Here is a 19756-nt window from a genome sequence, read left to right on the forward strand (position 1 = left end):
AAAAACCTGAAAACGAGGGACCACGGAAGCAAAACACACAGCTCATTAAGGGTAAGACGCAACGCTGAACATGGAGGACACACACTATAAAGACACAGGCAAGATCATGAGGGAATGAGGAAGAGGTGGGAACACAGCCGGGAGAAATTAGACCTAATGAGACAGGAAGCGAAACTGGAAACACTGACATAAGACATGAACCTTCAAAATAAAACAGGAACTCCACAGACTGAACACAGAGACACAACTCCGACAAAGAATCACATTATTGTTTCTAGGATTAATTTTAAAGTTATTCTTTATTATTAAATCACTTTAGTAACATAAAGTGTTTCTATTGCACTGCAACTATTTTCACTTTTATTTGTTGTTATCTTCATGTATATTAATCTTTCTTTATTAACATATAATTATTGTTCGCTTCAGGAGACAAGTACCATCTTCTGTGACAAACACTAGAATTTTGTTGTATACCTTTTTTCCCTTCAAGCTGTGGATCAGGAAACAGCTGTGACCAGTTCTTCCATGTAATTTGTGAGCAACCGATTTAGGGAGTCATTGATTTGCTTTTGCTTTAGAAGTGGAATGCATTTTTTTAATGTGCTCAGTTTGGGATCAACAACATGTTGAAAAATTAAGTTGTTGCCAATCTTAATTTCTAGATGGTATTGGATACTGTTGGTAATTCGGAATAACTTTTTTTTCTCCCTGTTTACCTTATGTTTATCTTCTTGACTGCCATACTTCCATTAAACCATTTCTTGTGAAGCTTCAGCAAACAGCACGTGTTAAATAATGGCGTTGTGTCATATTTTTATATTTAAGGACGAACTGCACACCATAAGATATGCCAAGTCTTCAGCTAAGACCCAGCTGAGTCATATTATTTGATGCATCTCAAACTGTATCCCATCTGTGGCATTTTATGTAGACTCAGCTAAAAAAATGTAATTGAACTGTCATGGTCCATGGCCCTGTGTCTGAGGAGTGTGTGTGATGCCCTGGTGGCCACACCCCCGGGCTGGGCCATCACCTGCACACCTGCTTTCCATTCTGGACAATTACCTGGAGGACCGTTTAACCCTGCGCTGACGGATGCTCCACGCCTGTCCGTCAATCACCCCTCAGTGGTTACGATCCAGCATTTGCGTCTGCAACCTGCCTGTCCTCCTGCTTGCTCGGATCACCCTCAGATTTTTTTTTATCTTATCTTATCTTAGATTCGCTTTATAAAATTCATTATGAAACAGTGATTCATCTTTCAGGAATTGCACCCAAACAAGAATGTCCTGGACTGTTAGAATTATTTTTTTTCAGGTTCATCAGCATCTTTTTAAAGGACAAATTTGTACAATTAACAATTGAAGAGAGACAGACCTTTATAATATTTAAAAATGTAGGTGTTCCCTACAGAGAAACTGCAAAGAAAGTCAAAAATTTAAATTACGTTAAAAAAAAATCAGGAAGTGAGAATCAATTGAAACAGGAATTTAGAATCTCTTAATTCATGTAGACAGTTTACCCAATTTAACATAAACCAAGAGCACAAGCAATGCCAGAGATACCTTTCCTTTGAGTTTACATCTAACTTTCATGCTATTTGTATAAAGACTAAAAATACGCTAAACGTTAGTCCTTGTTGTGAAAACGCCATCGTATGAATGACACATTTTCCATAACGGGGGAAAATGCACACTGCATTGCACTGACATGGCAATACATTTTCATGAACAAAGGTCATCCTATCAGTCCAGGAGATTTTTTTGTGGGTGCAGTTCCTCAAAAGATGAATCACTGTTTCATTATGTAATGCACACAGTGCAAAAATCATCCAATTCCAGTTTGTATTTTTGGTTCAAGAATATATATATATATATATACACAGGATAACAGTTATTATTAATAATAATAAAAAAGATAATAATAATAACAAAAATGTCACCTCCAGTACTGGTTTGATCAGAAGGAACTTTCTATGTAAAAGCCAAGAGCATTTCCAGTTAGTGTTTTTAAAAAGTATTGTTCAAAAGGACAGAGGATGGTTATTTGATCTCCTTGTTGTTGTTTAATCATTAACCCTGACCTTCAGTAAGAAATGTGACACCTGCTATTCTTTAGATGTTGTTCTAGATTCTTTTGTGACCTTGTAGATAAATCATCAATGCACTCTTAGAGTAATTTTGATTGGCTACAGCTGCCAATCAAGGCAAGTTCTCAGGCAAATTATAGATATGAAAATGACCAACAAAAAAGCAAACTGGGAGCAGTCAGGTATAATATTTTTTTTTCAAAAGAAAAGTGAACAGAATACAATTAACAGATTAAGAATAGTTTAGCTATCGGCAGCTGTTAAAGACAGCAAGCCAGTGATAGCTGTGACACTATGTCTATCCAAATAGATGTATGGCTATTAATTTCAGATACAGTCAGAGAGAGCGAAGCAGCAGCAGCTCCCTCCCCAATGTTGCCTAGATGTGCCTAAGGTGAGCTCATTTGATTTTTATTGAAGGTGGAACATGAACAGTTCATTACTGGCCACCATTATGAGGAAAATATAGTTCCTGTTTTAAATCAAATTCAAAAGAGAAAAAAGAAAATCAAAAGAGAGAGATATGTCTCAAGAAGGGAAAGGGGTCCCCACAGAAGCCGCTTATGTGCAGATTTTTTCTTTAACTTTAAAAAGTTAAAACTTTAGAGATAGAGATACATGTGTCAACTTAAGTAAAAGTGAAAGTGAAAAAAACAGCCTCTGAAATGTACTCCAAGTAAAAAAAAAGTAGCTCCTTAAAAGTATTTTTACCATTTGTTTTTAAGCACATGTATGTGAAACTTGTGCTATATTAATATAAAAACAAAACAATTTTAGTATACAAGAATACAAATGTTATTTAAATCTGGATTGTACTTCTAATGAAAGTGGTCAGAGTGAAGCGTTATGTAGGAACCAAGCAGTAAAAGAAACAAAAAGATTCTGTTGTCTGATTTAAACCTCCACATCTAATCACAAAACTAGTATAGTCCAGGATTAAAGTGCGATTCACAGGTGGGGAAACCCAACGATCTTTTAGGGTTAAACACATGTCACATACAGATCCAGTATATGATTACAAATGACAACATGACATGTAATCTTTAAGTCTGCAGTTTATCAAGCATGAATGAGCACTCCTTACGTTTAAATCTAAGCTCTCGGCTTCCTTTCCTGTCCTTTCTTTTGTTACATCTTTCTCTATCTCTGAGTAAAGTTCTCTCACACTCTTTTCTCTCCTTGTGTGGGAAGTAGTCTGGCTCAAGTGTCAAAGAAGGGTGTAAATAAGAAGAATCAGCAGACATTTTGGGTTTACAGCAGTGATGGTCCATTTGAAGTTGAAGCGCATGTGTCCAAAAAAATAACACACTCCTTCAGAAGCACTGTGTCGAGGCTTGGTTCGTTTGGCGAGAGCCACATGATGAGTGACGTCTGAACCTTCATTCAGTATATCACAGGCTCAGCACCTGATTCAGTTGTTTATAAGGGAGTTTTTCCTTCCCACTGTCACAAAAGTGCTTGCTCATATAGGGGCCATTTGATTGTTGGGTTTTTCTCTGTATCTATTATTGTAGGAGCTACTGTACAATATAAAGCACCTTGAGGCGACTTTTGTTGTGATTTGGTGCTATTTAAATGAAATTGAATTGAATTGAATAAATACAGCTAAATGGCTCTGTTAAAGTTAAAGATAGTCTTGAAAAATCACTTCGTTACCTGAAAACAAACAAAAGAAAACATTCCTAATGCTGCACGTGTTGGTTTAGCCTGGGTACATCAGACATGACCTCATCACCCCTTTGAAGTCCAGAAACTCTAGACAGGCATTTATTTGTTTATTTATTTTTTCAAAAACAAAAAAACAAAAAAAAAAACTGAAGCTTTTATCAAAACATGATTCAACACTAGAAGCTTTTCAACACAGTCCTATCTGGTGCCATCTGGCAGCCAAAAATATGCAGAGCCACTTGAATCTGTGCCATATGGCCATCACTAACATGTGGAGAATAATGTGCTAAATGTGTAAAAAGTTAATACTTATGAGACAAGTAATGAGTATTCCAACTGTTAACCCACTTTGTCACACTGTGAGATACAGCAGCTGAACCTTTAGGGTTAACACACTGCGCTAAAACAGTTTGTGTGTGTTTTGCCGACGTTTGTTGAGCTAATAGAAATGTTGCATTTGAAATTACCTACCACTTAAAAAAATACTTTCATTATATTTGCTGCTTTTCAGTAGCACTAAATATATGCTGAGGTACCACAGCCACAATTTACGAGGACCTGCACTCGTTCCGGCTTTAATCCCTGAGTATAAGACTAGAAATTACACTAGAAATATTTGTTTAAAAAAGGTTGAAGCTCAAGTACAGGTATCTCTACTACTCAAGTACAGATACCTGAATATTCTACTTAAGTATAGTAACGAAGAATTTGTATTTTTATACTTCCCAACTTCATGTGCTACGCTTTTGCGATGGATGACAAAATCCTTTAGAGATGGGATCTTAAAATATTTAACATCTCTATCACTTCGAAAAGATTTACCATAACTTAACCAGCTGTGCAAATACTCCAGTATCATACCATTCATAATTTATCCCAACCCCAGGATAAAGAGGTTGGATGAATGCAGTCTGGACTTGATGGATTAGAATCATTGGGTCAGAGACACGATAAAAACACAGAGTACCTGCTTTATAATCCAGGAAGACTCCAATCTTGCAGAGACCAGAGCCGGGCACCTTGGTTTCTACATTATTGTGACAGAATAAAAAGCCATCTGCAGTGCAATCTAAACTCCAGGACTTGTCATTTTTGCCAAACTGTGACTCATCTGATGTCCGGCTGATGTTTTTATAAGCCACTGCTACAGACAGAATGCGAGCATGTCCCTCTACCTCCCAGTAACACCGGTTGGACAAACCCTCTCTGCACAGCACCTGGGGAAATTTAGTGAACCTGTCCAGATGCGCTGAAGCCTGGCCGGGTGAAGGCCTCATCCTGCGATTCTCGCATATCAGGCGGAGATAACGATAGTTTGAGGTCCCATCCAGTGTGAGGGGATAAACATCTGGCAAAAAATATAGCAAGTACGATCAATATTACCACTATTTTCAACTGTAACGGACTACTATATGATTTTATAATGTTTCAAGTGAATTTCATACAACGTAAAAGCTCTTCTCTGCTGCTGGGGGCCGGAGGTAGTGAGAAGTCAACATATGAAACTGTGAAGAAACAAACTGGAGTTATTAAAAAAAAATCACTGGGTATCTATGAAGCAACTCATCCACAATGCTTTCTTTTTTCTTTTTACATTTCCAACTGTTACCTGTGGCTGAGATCATGGGCCATGTTTCTTTCAGTGACATTTCCAGTTTATCTTTGAGCTCAGACAAACACTCGGTTATGTCTTTAAAGGAGCTCCAGGTGAGCCATCTGGAGAATCCCAGGAAGTGGAGAGATACTGTGAAATATAAGGAGAAGACAAAAATGGTCATTTTTTTAAGCAACCCATCATAAATCTAAACGATCTCATGCAGGTCTAGAATATCTGGTGTGATGTTCATTTTGGCCATTTGGATTGAATTGTGTTCAGTTCTCTCTTTTTTTAGGCCTTTGAAATCAGGTATTTTACAGGAAAACCTTTGCTATGTTGTAAGCAGCTATACCTGCATCAGATATATGAGGTCATCTGCATCCGAAGCTTTTTCCAGTTCAGCGTATGTTCTCTTCAGCTTTGTAATCTCCTCCTTCAACTGAGACTGGTGGTCCTCCACCTGAGCGGTGGCAGTTTTTTCTTGGGCTTTAATCAGCTGCTTCACCTCACTCTGTTTTCTTTGCATGGAAGAGATGAGCTCATCGAAGATCTTGTCACAGTCGTTCAGGGAAATCAGAGCAGAACTCTGTTGGCACATCGCAGATCTGTTTTTAGTTTAAAAGTTTGTCTTTATTCAGTTAAAACAACAACCCGACTTGATCTTTGAACCCCACAGACCGAGACAATTGTAGAGGATATGTTAAGCATTAAAAGACGCTAAGTTAACAACCACCTGTGGTGCACAAATCACACCTAAAGACAGAATGCTAAACTAAAAGTCATCAGATGAGAGGAATCAGTGTTTGTTGATGATGCTAATGAATTTGCAGATCAACAGCACGTGTCTCAAAGTAAAGGTAAAAAGAGCAAATCAAAAACAAATGCTGAGAGCAGTGCTTGTTTGTGCCCTCAAGTGGGTAAAAATCTTATTGCAAGTTTGATCAGAGCTAAATACTGAGACTATGTTAACACACTAAAGCTCATTTCAGCAGCTATCTCATTCACCCAGCAGTTGAATGCACATATCAGATCTGAAAACATTGCTTTTCCACACCTTGAGACTCTCCTCGGCTTGGCTCAGTTCTTTCAGCTTCTTCTCTTTCTTTTCGACTTTGTCCTGGATTTTCCTTTGATTTAAAGCCAGCTGATTCTGCAAGAAGGCATGGTTGCATCCAGTGAGTCATTTAAATATTAGTAATCAGTAATGTTATTAACGAGTACGTCTGATGGCCACGTGTCGTTTGGGAGCACAGAAACATTTGGACTTTGAAAGGTAGCATTATGTGCTCGACTCCTTGCCCCCACCTTTGCCTTATCCTTGAGTGCTGAAGCAGAAACACATCCGTGGCCCTTGTGCTCATCCACTGTGCACAAAGAGCAAACAAGCTGCTCATCTTGCTCACAGTAGAGCTCCTTTAACTTGCTGTGCTTCGTGCACATTTTCTCCTGTATTGACACTGTAGCTGCCACCAGCTCGTGCTTCTTCAACACAGCAACACTGTAGTGAGGCTCGAGGTGAGTGGGACAGTAAGATGCCAAGCAGGTCAAACATGACATGGTGGCTTTGATTCTGATCCCACAGCAAAAGTCACAGGCAACATCTGTTGGGCTGGCATAGACCAGAGAAGGACATGTTGACTTTGTGCTCTTTAGCTTATTCACAACCTAGACAGAAAGACAGAAACTGTTAGGATGTGCTGTAAATAGAAATAGAATGTTTTTGAGGCTGGCTTCATAAGGAAGTGTGTTCACATAAAAATGGTTAAACTCTGGAGCTCAAATAAATATGTTGGTACAAACTGGTACAAAACCAGTTCCACTTGTTTAATTATATACACAATTACAGGAAAAAGGGGGGATGATTTCTTATGTAACAATACGACTAATACGTTATCTGTGAACTACAGAGTCTGTGCTAAGTTCATTTCTGTCCCCTCACCTCAGCCAGCATGTTGTTCCTCCTGAGAACAGGCCGATGGCTGAATGTCTCCCTGCACTGAGGACAGCTGTATTCACCCTTCTCCTCCTCTCCATCCCAGCAATGCTCAATGCAGCTTTTACAATAACTGTGTCCACAATAAATGGTGACGGGTTCTTTCAGAAGATCCAAACACACTGAACAGGAAAACTGAATGCAGTCCAGGTCAACTCCATGTGGCTCATCTTGCTGACTTTGCTGCTTGCAAGACATTTTAGTTGTGGTATTATTAAGAAACAGAACTGGACTGTCCCTGAGTTGACATATCTCTGAAGATCTTGGCAAAGAAAGCAGCAACTGTCTGCTTTCAGCAGAAGTGGAGAAGTGGAAACAGGTCAAGTGTTGAAGTGCAGTCAATGTCCACCCACTTTAATTGTCGTCACATTTGCGTTAATGATTCATTTTAAAGGGGAAGATAGAACAAATCAGTTTATCAGTCATAGAGACTAGCGAGCATACAGAGTCTATAATTCACTGCTGCATTTGCATCTTTCAGAGTCTGAGGAATGCTCTTGGGGAAGAATAACAAGGCTTACATTGTAGTTTTACACTGTAGTACTGTTTGTTGCCTTGTTTGTATTGTCCATTCATTGTTGTGTCATCTCCTACACATTACTATTAACCACAAAGTAACCTTAAAATAACCAAGAATCAACTGCATGTTTTTAAAACATGTGTAACAAGAAAATGCAAAAAATGCAAACTCACTCTTTTTTTTTCTCAAGTTCACAAAGGAGTCGTTCTAAAGACTGACGGTTGCCAAGTCTGTAAGGGTGAAAAAAGCTAGCAAAACAGATTTGGAGAAAAACTAAATCTGCAATGAGATTAAATGCTGGTAGATTAAGCTAAAAATACAATAAAACAATGTAAATGCGGGATGACCCAAACTGTACATCCAGGACAGATTTGCTCATTAATAAAATAAGGTAACTATCCAAGTCTTGCACAGTAAATATATGGACTACGAGTACAAACCACAAACATCCAACATTTCATGTAGTACTAACACACTGCTCTTGCCTTTCTTTACTCTTAAGATCCAGAACTTGACCTCTCACCGCCTTGTGGGTGTTTCACATATGCAAACATACTTAATAGACCTTCTTATTGCTGGTAGTGGCATCTCATGACACACATACATTTCTTTGCTAGAGTTCCCCCCATTGATCAGAGCATGTAAGTGCAGTATGACAATCCTGCCTAAAAGCAGTATTCTCAAAACGAAAGAAGAACTGGACAAAATGGAAAACTCCCCAGAAATTAGTTTTTTTTATTGCTTAAAAGCAACAGGGACAAAACAGGGTCAACAATATCTTAGAAATATGTAACATGACTAAATATTCCATGACAAGTTAACAAAACCAACTCCCACCACAGTTTTTTGACTTACTTGTTGACTTGTTTGTCTGTGATGCTTCTCGGTCTGAGACATTCGTCCACAGGAAAAAAAATATGACTACAATGCATTAAGGCCCTCAGAAGATTATGCAAAAAGTCCACAAAAAAGGTAACTGCTAGATAAGTATTCAACAATTTGCCAACAAACCTGATTCCAAATAATTTAACATGTTCTCTTCGATGTATGTAGTATTATTATGCAGTTATTATGTGTAGTGTAAGAACATCAAGAAATAATAAGATGCTTTTTTCCCTTCCACTACCTGGATGATAATTATAAAAATCTCACTTAAACCTGATAAGAGACTTTCCTTTCTCCACTATAGCCTCACACGCTCTCTGTGCAGCATCTGATGGGGACTTAGCATCATTAGCTGCTTCATTTCCAATGAAGCCACCAAATACTCCTCCTGCTGCTGCTACTGCCACACAAGCTGCTCCAGCAACTCCTACAGCTGCTTCTCCTGCTGCTGCTGACGACACTCCCATTAATGCTGGAGCCTTTTTTACAGCGTTCATTAACATTACGTTATTCATGGCTGTGACAGCTAATCCAACCAGTGCTGCTACACCAAAAAAAGCACCGAGCAAAGCTCCTGTTGCAATCCCTGTCAGTTTGGTCAGAAACCTGTTGCACACATCAGTTTTAGCCTGGTTTCTGATCTCTTCTGCAGTTTTATCTGGCATTGAGTGCCTTATGTGCTCGACCCGTTTCTGTATTGCCGTCTCCACATGTTGCAGCATTTTATTTGTGTAGTAACCTCCGTTTTTTTCCACCACCATTTTTTCTATTGTTTTCAGCAACTCCTCCACCTGGAACTGGTTGCTCCTGTAGTTGTTTGGCTGGTTGTTGTTCCAGTGTTTGTTATCAAAGACGTGACACCGACCACCACACTTTGACACCAGATCACTCAGATTTTTGTTCTGACTGACAAAATCTTCAATTTTCATCTCTTTCTCAAGCTGTTCACCGTGAGTGAAAACAACGACAGCATATTTTAGAGCTTCTTCTGAGAAATACTGAACTATCTTAGTGATGACAGCCTGCTCGTGCTCTGTGAATTTACCCACTTGAAGCACAATGAGAAAAGCATGAGGCCCAGGAGCACACTCTGTCATACAGCTCATTATCTCAGGCTTCAGATCTTCCTCAGACCTTCCTGTGTCAAAGAAACCAGGGGTGTCGATCAGAGTGATGCTTCTTCCACTGACTGTTTTGGTTTCTGTTTGGCATTTCATTGTTCCAGAGTTTGGAGAGTCATAAAAGGTAAAGTGCTCCTCTCCAAGAATGGTGTTACCCAGGTGACTTTTCCCAGATCCAGTTTTTCCCAGCAGGACCAACCTCATCGTTGTTGACTCTACAGGAGAAAGTTGACTCTGTTAAGTACATTTGTCTCTCTCTTGTTTTTTTTCTCTTTTTTTTTTTTGCTGCTGCAAAGAGAGACGTTTCTTTGTGGTTTGAGGTTTTGAACAGAAAGCAGTAGATAGTTTATAGTTTTACTTACAAAAAACACACTTCTAAATGAAAAACTAGTGTTAGAGCCAAAGGGGTTTACTGGAAGAAGTATCTGGTAATTAATAAAAGGAAATCATTAGGAAGGATAATGAAATATTGGACTGTCTGAATAATCCACTCCATTAAGAGTTTGAGCTATTGCCCTCAGGCTGTTAATTTGGTAAATTTACATGCATTACTCCAGCACTTTGGGTATTATTATTTTTCATTCTTTCTCAGTATTCTATACTCACCTAGATCGTGGACCTTTTGGTGAACATGTTGAGTGAAATTGTCATTTTGGAAAACATCAAATGCCTGCAAAGACAACAAAGTATCAACATCAATAGCAATCCTTGTAAAAACTCATCAGATGGAAATGCAGATGAAAAAAGTAATTATTATTATCTTGTGTAGTTCATGTAATAGAGTGAAGAAAAAACGATTCATTACAAAGTAAAATGAAACAAATATTGATATGGAACGTAACTTTACTTTTCCAAAGTGTTTTTCAACACTCAGCACACTAATGGTTAGGAGCCAATATTTAAGGAAAAGTGCTTTGTCATTACCTTGTGTGAGTCCTCGTCATCGGGGTGAATGACGATGCGGATCAGGAGTGGTGTGATGCCCACCTGCTCCTCTTCAAATACATGAACTTCCTCCTTTAAAGCCCTCACCACCTCACTGACAGGAAACTGCAGGGCCATCCCAGCACCGAGGACGGGAAGAGCAACAGATCTGAATCTTTTCTTCGCACAAGAAGATAGGATTGTGTTGATGCCCATTCGAAGAACCTATAACACATAACAATGCTGCATTATGACAAATGGCTTCATTAAAAAATGTCCTCACAAACAGACAGAATAATAAAATCCCTCCTTTACTATCTCACCTGGACTGCAACTCCGTCTGGGTCACCATCCCAGGGAACAAGATTGAGGAAGAAGACTGCATTAGACTGAAGTCCAGGTAAGCCCTCCAGCAGTACTGAGTCACCAGGCATTGTTTCATCTTCTGCTTCCTTTCTAAACCTTGTGGTCAGCTGTGGTCCAGCTACTTCAAACAAAGCATTTCCAACACGGGTAGAGAGAGGATCATGGCCAACCATAGGAGACACCAAAGCATCCACCTAGGAGAAGAGCAGGAGATTTGGTGGGCTTAGAAAATGTGTTTTATTGCAAGGTGTTGTTTATTTTAATTACAGCAGCGTTTCTCACCTGTTGGCTCTCGATCGATCCCTGAATAACCTCCATGTGGACTCTGCCTCCAGGAGCTCTGGCAGTGGCTCCTCTTGCTGTATCTTCATCAGGTGCATCTATCCCTTGGAGAAGCCTGTCACATGCTTCCTGCATGGCCCTCACTGCCTCCTCTCTGTTATCAATCAGGATGATTTTGCTCACACTTCGACCTCTCACACTGCCAAAGTCCTTCACAGCAGCAACAGTTGCCTCAGTGCACACAGTGAGAGGAACCCCAGACACACCTGAGCTGATACAAGGAATGGCTATGGACTGAAACTCCATTATTTCTGATAAATTTAAAGCACAATGCACAGTTTTCTCCAGTAACATCTTATCTCTGTCACTTGCTTTTCCACCTACAGGCCCAACTGCATGAAGCAGTTTCTTGCACTTTAAGTTACCCCCTGTGGTCACTACTGTTTCTCCTATGGGAATTTTCCCCAAACACTTCACTAATTCATCACTCTCTCTCTGTATTTCAGGACCACCAGCTCGACTCAGTGCAGCAGCAACACCTGCAGAGTGCTCCAAGTCCTGATTGGCTGCATTTACCAGAGCATCAGCGTGTTGCTTGGTGATGTCACCCTGACACACAAACACCTGGAGCCCATCACAAAGGCTGTAGCTAGCAATGGTTGTGCTTTCCTCTCTTAAACTCAGAGATGCCATATTGTCACGTAAACTTGAAGGTTGCTCAATGTCTAACAACCTGGCATGAACCAGAGACAGTTCTCCAACAACAACAGCCATCCCAGACTCATCTGTGTACACCTTCACCTCACCTGCAGTCTGACAAGAGCTGCTGGACTGAACCAAAGCTTCAACTTTGTCAGGGTTGACCTCATAATGGCAAAAGTAGCCACCAAAGAGAGCGTCTACCTCAGCTTTCCAATCACTAACTTCATCTGCAGCACCAGGTTGAGCTCGCCTCCTGACTAAAACTCTCCCCTCCTCACAGTAAAGATCAGCAGAGCAGGCTAAACAGGCAAGCATGTTCTCAAGTTCTTGCTGAGCATGTGGACATTCTTTCAGGTAACGAAGGAGATAATTATCAACGTGTAGTTCATACTCTTCATCGCTTGGTGGAAGAGACGAGGCGGGAATGTTCTCAGGAGTCTGTGATTGGGAAGAAAATGCAAATAAGAGGAGGTATCAATCGGCAACAAAGACCACCTTACCACCTTATATATATATATGTGTATATATAAATTGATGATCTGATGATGTGTGTGTGTGTTGTGTGTGTTCTTATAGCTATAAATTTATTAGCTATTCCACATTTAAAAACCTTGATTAAATTAATATACGAAATGTACCGCTACTGTAGCAGTGGGGATGGTGTAAGTTTCCAGACTTTCTCGGACTGTGATCACCAAATGACGATCTCCAAGCTCCAAAACATGCTCTGATCTTTTAAGGACTCGCTGCTGATCTGTAGACAGACATCTGGAGTTACACAGTGGATTTGTTTTACATTTACTTAAAAAAGTTATATATATAGTAAATTATTTTCTTTAAAGCCTCCTTCCTTTTATTCTTTACATCCCATGCCTGTCATATGTTACAAATGCCTTTCAACAACTTGCCCTTGGATTTATAGCCGATTTTACTTGACCGGGGATAGTTGTAACATGGGTCAGTTGTAACACTTCCAATTTCTCCAATCAGGGCTAAGTTTCAAATGATGTGACTCATCCTGTACATGCCCAATTCAGTTCTGCTATCACATGTGAAAAATCAGCACATTTTATCAAACACAGACAATTTAACATGAAAAAAAGTAATTTGTATGCCAAAAAGTAAGTTTTTCTACTTTATTTCAATTTGTAATAGCATTATCTGCTTTGCAGTTAAACTCATCAAACTTAAATTATGTTATTTGTATGTCTATGGGGATATATTCTGTGTAGGTCTTTAGTGCTAGTGTTTTAGCCGTTGGCTGTAATGTTAGCTAGTTCATGGCTATAGGAGTCTGGGTCAGTTGTAACAGCAACAGTCTGGGTTAGTTGTAACAATAATGCAGATGTTAGAACTTACCACACTATTACTTTAACTTATATTAAACACTTTGGGGCAATGACATCAGCAGAGAGAGGTTCACTGGTCGCTTTTGTATATGCGGTTAATGCCATTGGCAACACAATTCCTCCACTGTTTGTGTTCCCACACATACATTATGCAGACCACTGTGTCAGAGATGGACCAGTAGGAAGTACTGGTAGTGGAAATAAATCAGGATGGGTGCACGAAACAGATTTCCTCATCTTTCTGAAGCACTTTGCAAACCACACCAAGGTAAGCCAGGATAAAAAGTAATGGAATTGCGATGCTGGTGAACAACTACATTTTTTGAGCTTCATTGTTATGTTCAAAATTGGTGCAAGAGTTGTAGGTTATAATGCCCACTGAGCCAATGAGGCCAAACTCAAGGAAGACCAACCAAAATTAATGAAATATTCAGTTGCAGAAAATTCCATAATTTGTCTTTTTTGGGGGGTTGGAATATGTTCAAAAGCTAGATTTCTGCATTCTGTCACACACACACACACACACACACACACACACACACACACACACACACACACACACACACACACACACATAGCTACATAAATGGATGTAAGTGCATTCATGCGTTGAATAAAAAAGATTACATGTTAATGTTTTGTCAGTACCCTTATTTCATTGTGTTACATTTCACCCCAGGATATGTTACAACTCACCCAGACTATGGGGTTAATTGTAACATTTCACTCTTTGTGTTTGAGGCCATACCATGCAATGGGTAATTGTGCTGCAGAGAAAATAGCTGCACTATTTAATAGCAGAGACATGTAAATACTTTGCATTACATTTTGAATCCACCACCTTAAAAGAGCTCCAATTTACAGACAGAAATGTCAAAAATGTTACAACTATCCCCGGTCTCCCCTACTTGCTGATTTTACTACCTCTGTCAACCCACATTTGTTCCACTGATGCAACAAAAACTGCATTTGTATTTGAGTGTACTGCAATATTCCAGTCTTCTCCTTAACAACTCATCCATAGAGAAGAAGATACCACCAGTTACATAATAACTGGTAGTTTCAGTTCTGTCGCACAGCCTTAACTGAATGGTTAACTTTCACTTTCGATAGACCCTTATAGACTCTTCCTGTTCAGGTTTTCTTTCATGCAGCTCATCATTAAGTTTTTCCTCAAAATTTTAAACCTCGTTGTTCTTACTGTTTTTAGCAAATTTTAGCAAAAGGAAAATAATAAACAAATAATTATGACTGGCCGTTTGCATACTTCGACAACTATATCACGTCTCGTGAAAAAGCATACGAAATATATTTAAATATATGTACCCATATTAAAATTAATGATTTACCTACCCCTTTCATATCTGAAAGCAATACCATAGACGTCCTCACCCAGTCTTATCAGTGGGCCGCAGTCTCCTCCGCCCGAGATGGCGCGACGGAAATATGTTTCTATTCCTTTTATATGCTCTTCGCGGAGACCGTAGCACTCAAAGAAAACCGGGTAATGGTACATATCACCCATCATCCCGCTGTAACTAAAGCTATGTAGAGCGTGTAGCAGGTATCAGATCTACAGCTGATCCTGAGAGATGAGTTGTGCCGTTATGACACGGGCGCAAAATGAGTGCTGGTACGTCACGGGGGCCACGTGACCCAACAACTGCATGAAATTCGTGATAAATTTAGAACAGCAGCAAGTAAACAGCTCTAGGGCACAAAACAACCAGCAAGTCCAGGAAATTGCTCTCCTAATGAATGTTGGTACACAGGTTAAAAATAAAAGCCCTGTCCCATAGATATTACTTTTATCCTGATCTTAATGGGAAAAGAATATGATTGGAAGGAAACAAATACCAAATAGACAACTTTTTTATATATAAGCAGAAAAATTAAACATTGGACATCAAGTCGCAGCAAGTCCTCTATATGTATATATGCAATGTAAATCTGTTTACTAACACATTATATCTAGCCTGTATACACCTTTGCATACTATTGTTGAACAACCTTTTTTTTTTACACTGAACATCCATTGTTGTGTTTTTAATTCATCTTATGTTTACTTATTTTCACAGATTAGAGTAGCGTGGATCACTGTGGGACCACTCTGACCAATGATGTGAAAGAGACCAAAGACAATAAGGGACATAAAGTTTGTTAATCCTGCTCAACATCCCCATGGGAAGGAGAATCCAAGACTTTTTTAGCATTTATGTGTTCACATAGAAAAAACAAAAGGAAATATGTGCTCTAACTTTGAAAACCAGTGCGCAAGACGTATGTGTTATCATAACTTTAGTTTTAGAGAAATATTCTGCATTTAATTTGAACATGTTTACTCTACATAAACACTACAACTAGAAGATGTACTATCTCTGCCAACACCTCTGATTAAATAACAGACTTTCTGACTCTTAGAGGAAATTTAGTTCCCAAAACTTGTTTTCATAGTATCTACTTCATATATTGTTTATGGGTTTGTGACATTTATGAAAGATTTGATTTGATTGATTTTGAAAATGGTTTTGTTTTAGATTTATTCTATATTTAATATAGAAGGGGTTTTAAGTTTTCATTTTGTTACAATGCTTTATTTTCACTTTTTTAATCAGTTCTTAATTATGGCTGTAGTTTTAACTTTCTTAAATTTAGATGAATACTGATTTGTTTTTGTTGTTGTTGTTTTTTGCAGTACTGAATCTGTACATTTGAGGTCTGAATCAATATTAAAGTTACAATACATGGCAATCATTGTCTCAGAACAGTTTACATAAATTTACTGGGTGTTAGTTAGGGTGAAACAATTATTTGTTTTAAGTGTACACTCATAGTTTTGCATTAGTTTTAAAGTATTCATAGCCTTGGTATACCTTTACAATCTGTTATATTTGATGCTGGTGGTGATGAAGATGAAGATGAGAAGGAGGTGGGTTGCACAAAGACAGAAAAGCACTGAGATTTTAAACACAGAACAGAAGGCAGGCAAGAAAATTATTGGATGAGAGTAATGATGCCAGCACTGATTTTGTAAGCATGGGAAAGTGGAAGTGATGTAAAGAATAGACTAGCAGCTGAACACACAGGAAAGCAGGCAGATGAGTGATTACTTCCTTACTTAACTTATACATGAGCTTCATTATTACTGAAGACCTGGGAATGAGCTCACAAAGAGCATGGGCATTTTTTGCCGCCTTGTTGGAGCGAAGCTGTTGGAGAAACACAAGAATTAATCGAGAGATGCAGACTGATGCAACAAAAACCAGTAAGTAGGGTGTACAGCGTACACTATAGTTTATAGTACAAAGTAGTATTAGCTTATTATTTACACGATCTAATATTTATATCCACATAATTATGGATTATTATATTTACAATATTAAAAACACATAGTGTATTTTACAGAAAATTACATTAGGAAACATAATATATTAGATTTATATTTCAAATTTGACAAAATGCTTGCCAGTCTTGGTAGCTGGGGATCAGTCCGCCAGGGCCTCTGCTCCTGGCTGCCACCCGGCACACATAGCACCCGACCCCTACGGTGCCTCCTGTGGTTGGTGGGCCTGCAGGAGGATGGGCCCATGTCCCCTTTTAGGGCTGTGCCTGTGCAGGCTCCATGGATTAAGGCCTGACCACCAGACGCTCGCCCTTGGGCACCCTCCCTGGGCCTTGCCCCAGGGCGGGGCCCCGGTAACCCTATCCCAGACCCACTTTGGTCAACTCCACTTTGTCAGGCAGGCTCTATTTAAATGATCTGCTGATCAGGTGTGTCAGTGGTCAGGTGTGGGTGTGGTTAGAGAAACTGAACTCTGCTTTCCAAAGATGTGATACACCACAGTTAATTTATCTTACAAGAGGGAGCAGCACAGATTTTTCTTTTCTTTAATAATAATCACCTTCACTTAGAAACAACACTTTGTGTTTACTTGTGTTATGTTTGTCCAATATTTAAACTTGATTGATCTGAAATATTCAAGTGTGACAAACATGCAAAAATAAAAACAGGAATTGCAGGGTGAAGTGTTCCCTCCATGGTTTTCTCAAACCCCTTCACCACAATGAGGTGCTGCTTAGGCTGCTGCCCCCACGACGTGGCCCCGGATAACCGGAAGAAGATGGATGGATGAATATGACAAAATGGTGATTTTACAGCAGCAGCAGGGAGGGGCAGATGGGGAGGGCAGCTGCCCCTCCCTGAGACTGTTTCTGCTAGAAGTTTCTTCTTTTTATAAGGGAGTCCTTCCTCCCCAATGATGCCAAAGCACTTGCTCATAAGGGGTTATCTGATTGTTGGGGTTTTCTCATTTTTTTATATTATTGTAGCGCCTTAAATCTTACAATATAAAGCACCTTGAGGCAACTGTACTTTAATGTCGGTCATAAGGGAGGTACTTCAAGAGCCATATATTTTATGAGGTGGTACTCATTGTGAAAAGTTTGAGAACCACTGGTTTAAAAGGTGCATGAGCCTCTGGTAAAACTGGGGGTGAAGTGGTAGAGCACTGTCGAAAGGTGAACCAAGAAGTAAGCACAGATCTATTCAACAGAGTGTGACACCATGTGTGAAAAAAAGAGGGTATTACAGCTAAAAGAAAAAAAAAAAAGCTAAATTTAAAAAAAAATCCTTTCTTTTTCAGTTTAAATTTTTATCTTTCAGTGTCACGTTTTTTTGGTGTTTTTTTTTTTCAGTACCAAAACTAGATGTCACTGTTCTGGTTGCAGATAGAGTATTCATTACAGATCACAAACAAACATACTGCATTGTATCAAATAAAGTGTTTAAATTATGAAGTTATCAGGCAAACAGAAAGGTGGAGTTCTCACAGAATAACTGAGAGATGTGATGCTCACTTTTCTCATTTGTAGGTGCCCACTTTGTCCTGGCCGGTGATTCTGCTGCTATCTGCTAACCTGGATGCCCAGGATGCCCAAGAGTCTGTCTGAGAGTTCAGCCATCGCAGCAGTGCCACCGGCTGGGTTAACTGCACATTGTTCATCTGTCCTGTAGGGTTCACTCATCTGTCGTGACTAACTTCCTACTTGGTGGTGTACCGTGTTGAGATGCCACTCGTGACGATGAGGCTGTTGTTATGTTAGGAATTCTGAATATAGAAGTGCAACAATGATATTTGTTTGTTTCTTAACTTTATTTGTTTCCATTTGCACAACAAAAATGGTTTTTGACTTTTCATTGAGACAAATATTTTCATGCAAAAAAATATTTCCATCGCAGATAAAAGCCCCAACTCCATTCAGCTGCAAACTGCTGGAGTGAATGAAAGTGATTAAAGTCTTGAAAGACTCATTGTATGTTTAACACTGAGCAACTTCTGATGACGTTTGAAGTGACAAATCTTTATTTGTAGGTGCATCTCCATTGTCTGACACTGCAGACATATTCCGCTAGTGTCTAATTTTTCTAAAGTGGATAGTTCTTACTTTATGTTACAAGTGGCAGGTGTGTGGTTGGTTCATAGTCTTTTTTATTATGTTTGTCAAGAGCTGTTGATAAGATTATGTGTTACTCCTGATATTTGAGACATTAAAGTGATGTAGTGTCACACTGACCTTAAGAGTGCAGTGAGGAGCATCATTACAACCATTAAATATTTCAGCTCACATAAGTAACCCTGTTGGATCCTATGGGCTCAATGCTGTTAGACACTTTTGCTAAGGATTTCCTCTCATGGGGAGTACTTCAGGATTCATGATTTATTTTGCAATGACTGCAGCAAAACATCATGAGGTATTCAAACACATAAAGGTGTGGCTTTTTGTCATGATTTAAATGAGACTGAACTGAATTAAGCTATTTTGTCAATAACCTAAAATAGATATACCATTATATATTAAAATATATTTGCTAACCAACACTGTGTTGCTTGGATTTCTCCTTCAAAGACATTTGTCAGTCCCACAGATTTTTAATGATAAAACCAGACAGACAGGCCTGAAGAAATGCAGTGGCGGGTTTCATTATGAGAATGAAGGAAAAATTTAAATACCTTTAAGCAATGGCATTGTCTTCTTTCACATAAAGAAAATTCCTTTGGTATTTTGGCCTGTTGCCAGTAACATTCCTGTTCATATGAACTCACCCCGCCCTTTACCAGAAGTGTCCAACTTTTCCAGTAAAACGATACTGCTGCATCAAAATAAGAAAACAATAACCCCAAAACCGCGTAGACAAGGAGGGGTATTAGAAGGGATTTATGACTCCCGTCACAATTTATGACATATTATAGAGCTGTGAT

The 19756-nt window shown here is 39.1% G+C and overlaps 1 protein-coding gene and 1 pseudogene across 3 annotated transcripts; both read right to left on the bottom strand.

The window, feature by feature from the left end:
• Positions 1 to 3268: 3268 nt before the first annotated feature.
• LOC146674567 (E3 ubiquitin/ISG15 ligase TRIM25-like) lies at positions 3269 to 7824 on the bottom strand (annotated as a pseudogene). Its single transcript, XR_014910629.1, has 7 exons — positions 7294 to 7824; positions 6660 to 7019; positions 6409 to 6504; positions 5707 to 5940; positions 5367 to 5501; positions 5203 to 5262; positions 3269 to 5105 (listed from the first exon to the last, which is right to left on the bottom strand). The product of XR_014910629.1 is annotated as an E3 ubiquitin/ISG15 ligase TRIM25-like (transcript).
• A 727-nt stretch (positions 7825 to 8551) lies between these two features.
• On the bottom strand, positions 8552 to 15110 carry LOC146674568 (uncharacterized). 2 transcript variants are annotated; one of them, XM_085397124.1, is made up of 7 exons: positions 14889 to 15110; positions 12786 to 12901; positions 11446 to 12585; positions 11121 to 11357; positions 10798 to 11022; positions 10480 to 10543; positions 8552 to 10088 (listed from the first exon to the last, which is right to left on the bottom strand). In XM_085397124.1, exons 1-7 carry the CDS (start codon positions 15022 to 15024, stop codon positions 9016 to 9018), a joined length of 2991 nt encoding a protein of 996 aa, XP_085253250.1. In that variant the 5' UTR covers positions 15025 to 15110; the 3' UTR covers positions 8552 to 9015. The 2 variants fall into 2 exon arrangements, with proteins under 2 accessions (XP_085253250.1, XP_085253242.1); XM_085397116.1 differs by having other exon boundaries at positions 14850 to 15110.
• Positions 15111 to 19756: the final 4646 nt, after the last annotated feature.

This window comes from Rhamphochromis longiceps, linkage group LG3 (genome assembly GCF_057381845.1).
Source record: "Rhamphochromis longiceps isolate RC_006_pf linkage group LG3, R_longiceps_female_GT1.1, whole genome shotgun sequence".
NCBI classification, from domain to species: Eukaryota; Metazoa; Chordata; class Actinopteri; order Cichliformes; family Cichlidae; genus Rhamphochromis; species Rhamphochromis longiceps.